This window comes from Petaurus breviceps, unplaced genomic scaffold, assembly GCF_028583685.1.
Source record: "Petaurus breviceps papuanus isolate PSGF00001 unplaced genomic scaffold, PetGlider_PUasm1.0 37, whole genome shotgun sequence".
In the NCBI taxonomy this organism is placed as follows: Eukaryota; Metazoa; Chordata; class Mammalia; order Diprotodontia; family Petauridae; genus Petaurus; species Petaurus breviceps.
Genome location: NW_027186296.1, coordinates 83,204,395 through 83,214,701, shown reverse-complemented (window position 1 = coordinate 83,214,701; position 10,307 = coordinate 83,204,395). Strand labels below are relative to the sequence as shown.

Sequence of the window (10,307 nt, the reverse complement as noted above, 5' to 3'; positions counted from 1 at the left end):
TGGGCTGGCTGCAACTCTGAAAGCAGATTTCCCATGTCTTGAAATATGATGTTTCTGGAATGACCCACCACCAAACTTAGTACTGTTTTTTACATTGCCCCCGAGGTGTATCTGAATCTATTAAAGCAAACTTAAGATGTTTCCTAGTTGCATCAGCTACCTTTCATCCAATGGATAAAGCTCTATAATCCTTTCAATTTGATTTAGGACTTATTCACACATTATGTTGTTGTCGGAACATTCTTTAACACCTAATACTTTGTGATTACTTTCTGGGATTGACTGATCCAAATTAGGTGTCTGTGCTTTCTGTAATTACATTAATTGAGGTGGTGAGTGTGGAACTCTTACTTAAATATTATCACCATTATGTTACAGATAAGAACCTGAGACCAAAAAAATGGAATGACTTGTTTCAGCTGCCACAGCTGGTCAGTGATAGAGCCAACCTTTGACCCCAGATTTTCCAGGCTTCCTTCTATTATACTACTTTCTCTCTGAGATTCTAAGCATTCTTAGAGTGGAATTAATCAATCACTAAGTGTTTAATAACCATGTGGTAGCACTGTGCTAGGGTTTGGGATATAGATAGAGTACTAAAACAGCCCTTAACCTCAAGGAAATTATATCCTACCTGGAATAGTCACAGGGCCATAGGAAGCATCAGAGGATAGAATGAAGTTATCATAAGTGGAAGTTAACTCTTCATTCTAGGATATTTCTACTCAAGGAGGAGGCAGGTTAATATTCAAAGCTCAAATACTCAAAAGCCTGATACTGTAGAAAAAAGCACTAATGTCAGTATGCTTGGGTTCCAATCCCTCCTGTGACTTCTACTATCTGTGTGATCTTCAGGCAATTCACATTAATCACTCTGTGCCTTAGTTTCCTCATTTGTAAAAGGCAGAAGTAGGAGTTGATGGTTTTTGATATCCCTTCTGGCTCTATATCTATGAATCTATAATCCAATCTATGAAGGATTGGATATGAAAGATTAGACATGCTGACCTTGGTCTCAGGTAAAAGATGAAGCAGTTGCCTTTGTGACTATTGATGGAGAATAGGACACAGAATGAAGGATATAACAGAAGCCAACTTTAGGAAGCACTTAACTAATTGAGGAATTTTTGTACATTTAAGGTTCAGTTGTTTACATATCTTTTATTGCTTATGTGAGCATACTCTGATGTTGTTCTTGCCTTAAAAATTATTAAGGGGGAAGATGATTAACTTTTAAAATTCTTTTACATACACTATCTAATAGGTTCTTCAGTAATAAGCAGTGTAGCTTCTGAAGCTGAAGGGCATTTGTGGGTTGATCAAGTTTCTGCCTTGGTTTCTGTGTCTTACTAAATCAACCTGGTCTCTTTAATGAATTTTGGATTATTTGGTGATTTCCCCCAGAGAGGCACTGGAAATTAAGGGCAAGGACTATCTTGCCTTTTGTATTCCTATCCTTAGTATTTAGGTAGCCCGGTGCTTGGCATGGAGTAAGCTTTAAATAAATTTTAATTTATTCTTTAATTCATTGTAAATTAACTAGGTTGTTCAGGATATGGGTGGTGGTGGTTATGATTAATTGGATTTTCTGAATAGAATAGTAGCATCCTAGCTTTGGAAAAGACATTAAGGTTGCTTTAATTCAACTTCACCCACAATATAGGAATCACCTTCCCTGCATCCATCCAACCATCTTATCCAACCTTTGTTGAATATCTTCCATCAGAGAAAACAACACTGTTAACACTTAAATAGCAGTCTGAAGTTTGCCTTCCCCTTTATATATGTGATCTCATTTGATCCTCCCAACAATCCTGTGTGGTAGGTATACTTATTATTCTCATTGTTTATATGAAGAACTGAGGCAAACAGAGGTTGTGATTAACCCAGGGTCACACAACTAGTAAGTGTCTCAGACAGGATTCAAACTCCAGTCTTTTTGACTCCAAGGACACTACTGTAATTACTGCACCAGCTTTCTGCATCTGTTAGACAACCTGTTCCACTATCAGACTGTTCCATTCCAATTGTATTTTTATAGTGTTTCTTTAGACACCTGTAACCATATTACATATTCCTTCATTTTATTACACCCCTATGAAGCCAGGCAGAACTAGTTGAAAACTTATCAGAACTTTCCAGCTAATAGCTCCTTTTCCATCAGCTGCTCTGCTTGGTTTTGATTACATAGAGATCATGCCCACACTCACTCCCACTGGGTTCCCTCTAGTAGCCCCCCCTGTTCCTCTGCTTTTCAGCTTCCTTTTGTGTGTTATTTTTCCTCATTATATGGTAAACTCTTTGAGGGACATAACTGTCTTTGTTTTTTTTTTCTTATTTATAACCCCAGCACTTGGCACAGTGCTTGGCACACTGTAGGTACTTAATAAATGTTTGCTGACTATTGACTAAAAGCAGAAACCCCTTTTCTGTTTTAGTCTTTTTTGGTAAAACAACTCTTTGTAGGATGTCTCAGTTCTTTTTCCCAGTTTAAAAGATGCTGGCTCGTGAGTGGAACTTAATCCTTCCATATTCACAGCATGATCATTGTGATCATAGAGCCTCTTTGCCCATGGACCATGTAATAGGGATAGAATATATGGGAGACTGTATTGAAAGTGGATTGAGCCCAATATAAAATATGAAAGTTGGATTTTTTTTTCTAATTCCTTAATATGACTTAATAGACCTATACCCTTAATTGAGTGAGTTTGTCCTCCCTCCCCTTAGGGCCAAGGCAGGGTCCTTTGAAATCTTTCACAGTGAAATCCTTCTGTGATTAAATGTTTTCTTTTTTTCCATCCTTAACTGTTAAGAAAAAAAAAGTCTACCTGTTGGTTTTTCCTGACAATTGGTCTGGACTTGCATGCAATCAGCAGCAACCAGGAAGCACAAAAAACTGGTCTAACCATAAAATAGGAGACCATGGAAAGAGCTGTATTCAGATCTGCAGTCCTCAGTCCTCTTGTATCCTTAATATAAGTGTCCCATCCATAATACAGGCTTGGGCTATTAGCCATATTGGGCAGAAAGAATTATGAATCTGAGAATCAGTGAGGACTATGAAGGGAAGGGGAGGAGAATGTGTATTTATTCAACACCTGCTAAATGTTCCAGGCACCATGCTAAGCATTTTACAAATAATATCTCATTTGATCCTCACAAAAACCCTTTGAGGTAGTTACTATTATTATCCCCATTTTACAGTTGAGCAAACTGAGTCAGACAGAGTTTAAGTGACTTGAGAAGAGTAACAGCCTGTGTCTAAGGCTTCATCTGAAGCTACATATCCCTGATCGCAAGTCAAGCATTCTATCCACTGTAACACTTAGCTACCTCAATGACATCGTCCATGTGTTGCGATTATAGAAACACCTGTTCAAAGTAGCCCCTGTGTTGCTGAGCCACCCTGGTAAAGCAGGAAAAATAACAGGAAATAATAAAAATTATTTATTATATTATATAAAATTAATATAAATAATATATTATAAAATAACAGGAAAAAATAAAAGCAGGAAAAATCTTTCTGACCCAATTTTCCAGATCCTGGAGCCTAGGAGTTTAGAGTCGCTTTTACAATATTGACCACTTGTTGTCTAGTCAACTTATCTCCAGGACTCCCCAACATTTTCTGATCAGTCAGGAAGGTCTCACTGTCCCCAGAGCAATCAATCCTCATTCCCACCACCTTAACCTTATTCATGTGGTTCCTTTCAGTAAGAAACTCTTTTCTCCCCTCTGACAGGTTAAATATGCCTCATTCTTCAAGGCATTTCTCAGGTCCTACTTTTAGGAAGCTTTCCCAACCACACCAGCTCACATTAATTCTATATATTTATTTTCTTTTTGGAGGGGGGAAAGCAGGGGCAATTGGGGTTAAGTGACTTGCCCAAGGTCACACAGCTAGTTTTGTGTTAAGTGTCTGAGGCCATATTTGAACTCAGGTCCTCCTGACTCCAGGGCTGGTGCTCTATTCACTGGGCCACCTAGCCTCCCTCTATATCTTCTTTTAAACCCTGTTATAGTTATTACTTGTATCCCTGGTTACAATGTGCCTTGTACTACATTGCTATTTTTTTCTTTTGCATTGCATATATGTCTTATGCTCCTAAATAAATTGTAAGCTCCCTAAAGGCAGGGGCCATACCATATTTCTTTTACTTGGCACAGATTGGTCATATAAAGAAGAATGAATTTCATTACCTTAAGGATCTGTGATTTTATTGGTATGAATATCCCTTTGCTTATTTGAATCACAAGAAGCCTTGTATCATCTAATTAGATTTGCTTCTCAAGTTTCAGTGGGCAAAAATATTCATCAGCTGGTGGCCTTTTGATGCTATATAGCTCGGGACTTGGCTATGCTAGTCCTCAGATGTTATGCTGCCTAGCTAACAGAATCCAAAAAAGGCTCTGTATTGATTTTGCTTTTCTTCTTCATTAATACCCCAATAATGTTGTGGGGCTGTTCTATTGCTGGCTCAGTCCATGCTAAGAGTTTTGGCCCTTAATCTCTTTAACGTGTCCTAATTCTGCTGAGTAGTTAACAGGATTGTTAAACAACCAAAACTAAAGGCAAGAATTGAAGAAACACAACTAAAGAGCAAGGCAGCAAGGAATTCACAGAAGCAAGAAAAAAAGAGAATTTAAAAAAATCGATTGGAACCATAACGAAAGGTTCATGATTCTCCTCTCTCCCTCATTCTCATTCTGAAAACAGAAAGATTAAATAGACTGATTCGAACAGATATGCTTTGAAATGCCATAAAGGATGCTTCTCTTCATGCTGTATTGATAAACTGCCTGAGAAGATCACTGGTATTTCAGTTTTACTAGCCAAGGAAGGGAATGGACTCCTATGTCCTTCTCCAGCCCCACCTCCTTTGCTCTGGGAATTGCTTAAACAATTTCTCAGGGTGCATGTGTGAGGTTTCATATAGCTGCATGCTGGGTTAAAGGGTTTCATCACTGGCACTCCTCTTAATTCCCCACTTCAGAGGAAGGATAGTCATGGTGAGTGAAAGGCTGAACTTCATTATTGAGTTTACTGCTATATTGTATCAGGAGTGCAACTATCCAGAAATGCTTTATGCTCACACCCCCATTTTCTTAGTGGGGGATTTATTACCCTATTCGGCAAAATGTACTGAGGTAGAGAGGCAACATAATTCTGTATCTTCAAACAAACAGCCACCCTGCTGCCACTGATAAGCGTTCCTGGAATGGTGGTGATTGAAATTTAGCACTCAGAGTGCCTTAATTGGCAAACCTGTCTGTTAAGCATATGTCCCCATGGCAGTCCTACCATCTGATATCCCAATAGGGTGCCCAGCACCTAATACATGTTTGCATTTTGCTAAAGGAGCAACTTTAAAAGAAACAAACAAAAAAAGTCAGCAGTCTAGCTTGGCCATTAGAATATTCATGGATGATAGGGAATCCCAGAGCTCTGACTCTTTTTTAATGTTTCCAGTTTTTTTTTAATGTCTTCAATTCTGGAAATCTCCATAGATAGAGAAGTTTGGTGTACTGCTATGCGAAAAGTACTGAAGATTGCCCTGCTCACTCACACAGATTCATTTGGTAAATTAAGTTGTGGAGAGTTAGCTGGTTGGTGGAGACAGCTGGGAGGCTCAGTGAATAGAGTGCTGGGCCTGGAGTCAAGAAGACCTGAGTTGAATTAAGCTTCAGACACTTACTAGCTATGTGACATAGGCCAAGTCACTTAACCTTTATCTACTTGGGAGCACCAAGACCAAGACTATCATAGCCTATGGCTGACCAGGTTAGTTCAGGGCTGACAAGTCTGGCCGCATGCCTTATGTTGGGAATTGGAATGACACAAAGTACTCATAGTCTATTGAAGAGTTTACAAAAAGCTTTTTAATATCCATATCCAAGGAAAGACATTCAGAGCTGAGAAAGGCTGTTCACATAGGACACAATTGAGTCAGCTGAGCATAGCTTTGCTGTGCTGCTGTTATTCTTCAGTTACTGTGACCTAGCAAAGAGCTACTCACATCCTGGATGGTTTTTGTTTGTTTTTGTTTTTATTTTTAACTCAGACAACCAGGAACCTCTGTGTGAATGGGCTAGAATCACATTCCTCTTTGATAAGGCAAGTTAGGAGGTTCAATATATTTCAAGGGAAAATTAAGTTAACTTGCTCAGGGCAGGTTTTTGGATATTGCCCCTACTACAAAAAAAAAACAAATGTTTTAGGATGTAAGGACCACAAAACACATCTGACGGCGATGAGTAAGCCTGCTGTCTTTTCATTATGCACTTTGGGCACAGTGAACAGCGAAGAGGAGTCGCTTTGGTGCTGGATCTTTGAATTATACTGGCTGCGGTGGGGGTGGGGGCTCATTTCCCTTAAATAAATGCTCAGTATATTTGGAATATCCAGTGGCCCTGAGTAGTGAGTACAGTCACAGAAAGCAGTAAGCCTACTTCAAGCTAAAATGTATTTTTGTGTGTTTGAAGGGAGTGGGAATTGGGGAGAAAAAATAGAAATAGGATTATAGATACAGAGCTATAGAGGAATTTAGAGGTCATTGAGTGCAACTACCACATTTTCCAGATGACAAAAATGAGACTCAAGGAGGTTTAGGTGATTTTCCCAAGGTTGAATAGTTAGTAAGCATCGAAGGTGGGACTGAAATCAAAGTCCTCTTACTTCTGAGTTGCTACTATTTCTACTAGAATATGGTGGTGTAGATTCTGCTCTGAAAACAATAATAACAAAGGTGATGATGCTGATGCTGATGAAGATATGCCCTAGGAACAAGGTAATGGCTTGTATGTGGTAGCAATTTCTCTTTCATGGGTAACAGGCAAAAGCTGTATCTTCTAATCAGATTGTAAACCCCTTGAGGGTGAGAGCTAAGGCTTGTGTTTCTTTTTATCCTCCACAGCAGACTGCAAAGTCCACGATAATTGTTTATAAAATGAATAAATGAATAGAAAAATTACTAAAGTGATATTGTTGCAGGCATAGCGAGACTAAAAAAGGAAATGAAGTGAACAAAATTGAGTTTGCTAGCATCTTTAGGCTGAGTTTCAAGCATGCTTTCACAGGAAATAGCAGCACTTTCTCCATCCTTGTTTGAAGTAGGTGATGAGGTGGATGAATGTAAGTCCAGGGATAAGATTCACAGTTGTCTGTTTGGTAGAGCAATGGCCACCATTTTGTTTTCTTACCTTTAATGAGATAACTCAAGGTAGGACCAGGCAGGCTACCAGCAGAGAGCCCTCAGGCTTAACATTTATCATCAAAGAAATTTCTTGGTATTAGGTAGCCATTTAGTGCAGTGGGGGGAAAGGTCTGAGTAGTTCAGCTCATGGTCCAGCCAACACTTCCCATGTCAGTTTAGGCAGAAAGCTTAACAATTCATTCAATTATGTTAAGCACCCATTAAAGGAATCCTAAGCCTTCCCATGGGCCATTTCAGTTCTATGAGATTGTAATTGTTTGAGACTAACCATGATTTTTTCTTTTGCCTTCAGGTGATTCTAATTTTGACAAAGCTCTATGACTATAACCTAGGGAGCATCACTGAGAGCTCACTTTGGAGGTAAGTAGATAAATTGAGCTAATAATTACTGAGTTACTTAAACATGAACATTCTGGCTATATCTCTTATTGAATTTAATTGGATCCTCTCCCACTCCTCTGTTACACTGGAGAAGTTTCACCATGAACTCCTTTCCTTTCTTTAAAATAGTTCAAGCTGTCATATATCTTGTATAGGGGAAGTGTTGCAGCCTGTATGTGTTTGAGGACTGGATCATCACTGTGCTTTTATTTTCTTGATTTTAGTCTGACTCAACCTTCAAAGTCATTTACTTCTATAGTATGTCCATTTTGTTTTCTATGATTCCATGCTTCCTGGAGGTCCTGACGTTGGTGAACCGAACACCATTAACTTACAGAGTATGTGATAGCAATTTCTCTTTCATGGGTAACAGGCAAAAACTAGTATCTTCTAATCAGATTGTAAACCTCTTGAGGGTGAGAGCTAAGGCTTGTATTTCTTTATGTCCTCTACAGCAGACTGCAAAGTCCACGATAATTGTTTACAAAATGAATAGAAAAATGACTAAAGTGATATTAGAAAGAGAGGTTCACCCACATTTCTGGCTCTGCTAAATGAAACATTTTTTTAAAAACAATTGGGGTTAAGTAACTTGCTCAAGGTTACACGGCCAGTTATTTTTGGTGCCGAGTGGGTGCCGAGTATCTGAGGCCAGAACCAATCCTGGGTCTCCCGATGCTGGGGCCGATGCTCTTACTGAGCCACCAGGCTGCCCCTAATGAAACAAATTTTAAAAGTATTTTTTTTAACTCAGAAACAGCATGATTTGATGCCTACAATCCTTTTCTCATGACCAAGAAGACTTGAGTTGAGATATCATTTTTAACACATACTAGATGCATGACCTTGAGCGAGTCACTTAACTTTTCAATGCTTCTGGCAACTCTCTAAGACTCTGAGATGCAGAGAACATACTTACCTGATTTGGTAGAGGTCTTCCCCACCTAGGAATTCTCTATACCAATGATCTCAAGGTCCAGTTACTATCCTCATCTCATCCTTAACTCATAGGTTGTATTGGACTCAATCATATTGCCAATGATATTTCTTGCTCATCTTCCCTACTCTGATTTGACAGTCTCAATGAATGCATTCAGAGTTGCTTTACATTGTGCACACAATATCCAATTAACATGTTGGCTTAAATTAATTACACATACAAACTTAGGTAAAAACAAAATAGATGGCTTGTTTAATATCTTTATAGAGGTTGATAAAATCTTCTCAACTGACTTCCCAGTTTCCTTTATAACCAAAGAATCTGAGAATTGGAAAGAAAAAAAAAATTCAAGGGACTCCAGAAGTTCTACCTATAACTGAAGCATGATTTCCATCAGTGGAAAGGCTAACAAATAATCATGCAACCTTTGCTTATAGACCTGCAGTGGCAGCAAACAGACCACATTATAATTTGGCTTTAGGTTTGGCTGGATTCCTCCTAGGTAAAGTCACTTCAGTGGAGTAAAATGATCATTGTTTCCTGAGTTAGAGAATTTGGGTTTGATTTCTGGTCCTGCTCCTTACTACCTGTGTGACCTTTAGTATGTTGGCATGTCCCTCTACGGTTCTCTCTCACTTAATAAATGAAGAGATGGCACTAGCTTCCTTCCATTTTTAAATCCTGTGATCTGTTATATAATGTGGGACTTACTGGGAAGAGCAAACATAGAACTCTAAGTTCTTATTCTCATCTATTCTTTTAGATGGTATTGAGAATGTTTAATTGATAGGACAACTTCTCCATCAAGGAACCTGACAAACTTGCATCTCTACCTTGATGAAATAGTGCATGTTAATTAGTGTATTCTGGCATCTCATTGGGGTTTGTAAAAGCACTGACAGAAGCAATCCAGAAGTCTTTGTACACCCCCCTCCCCTTTCTAATGGGTCTGACATTCTTTTTGTGATAGGGTGAATAATGGGAGAGCAGCACTATTATTTAAATACATTAATTCACAGCATTTTTTTAAATAACTTGAGTTCTGCTTCTTTGATGGATACCAAACATCAAACAAACTACTACAAAAATGAAAAGGGAAGCAGCCTTTTTTTCCATCAATGTTCCTAGCCACATAAAGAGAAGCCAGCATGTTGGAAAATGAAAAGATAAGCTGTTCTGTTTCAATGTGTCAGTCTCTTGCGACAGTCATTCTCTTTCCTCCTGAAGGAATAATAAAAGCAGTTAGGACTTTCTGTCACTCTGAAACCTCAAATTAAGCCTGTCCTTCTCTGAAGGCACACCATGGCAGTTTTCTCCACCTGCGGAAGAGTGTTCAGTTAAGATATGTATAAGGCAAAAAAAGAAAAAAATATGCATTGAATGGCAACCCAAAAGTTGCCTATTCTCTGTAGCTGGACCCAAAGATGATATTACAAGCATGGGCTATACTACAAATGAGGTTCCTTTGAATAGTGGTCCCCTAACTTTTGGATCTATATATCCAGAGAGGCTCTGTGAACCCATCAGCCTTCAAACAACTACTGCTCATCATTATGCATGATTGGAGTGGGGATAGAATTATAAATTTCGAAGAGGATCTTTAAGGTTATTTAATGCAAACCTCACTTTACATGTGGGGAAACTGAGTCAGAAGGGAAATAGAAGTTGAATTTGAACCGAGGCTTTTTACTCCAAATCCAGTACTGTTTCCTCTGAACTACATTTCCTCCTTAAATCTTATGGAAGAGTTACTCAGGAATTAACCAGTA

At 38.7% G+C, this 10,307-nt stretch overlaps 1 protein-coding gene across 3 annotated transcripts in view; it reads left to right on the top strand.

Moving 5' to 3' along the window:
* Positions 1-10,307, top strand: part of SORCS1 (sortilin related VPS10 domain containing receptor 1) — a 711,184-nt gene that overhangs the window by 238,639 nt on the left and 462,238 nt on the right. For all 3 annotated transcript variants that reach the window (XM_069098910.1, XM_069098911.1, XM_069098909.1), the window contains exon 2: positions 7,510-7,577. In XM_069098910.1, coding sequence (XP_068955011.1) covers positions 7,510-7,577 — 68 coding nt within the window. The remainder of the gene's footprint in view (positions 1-7,509; positions 7,578-10,307) is intronic.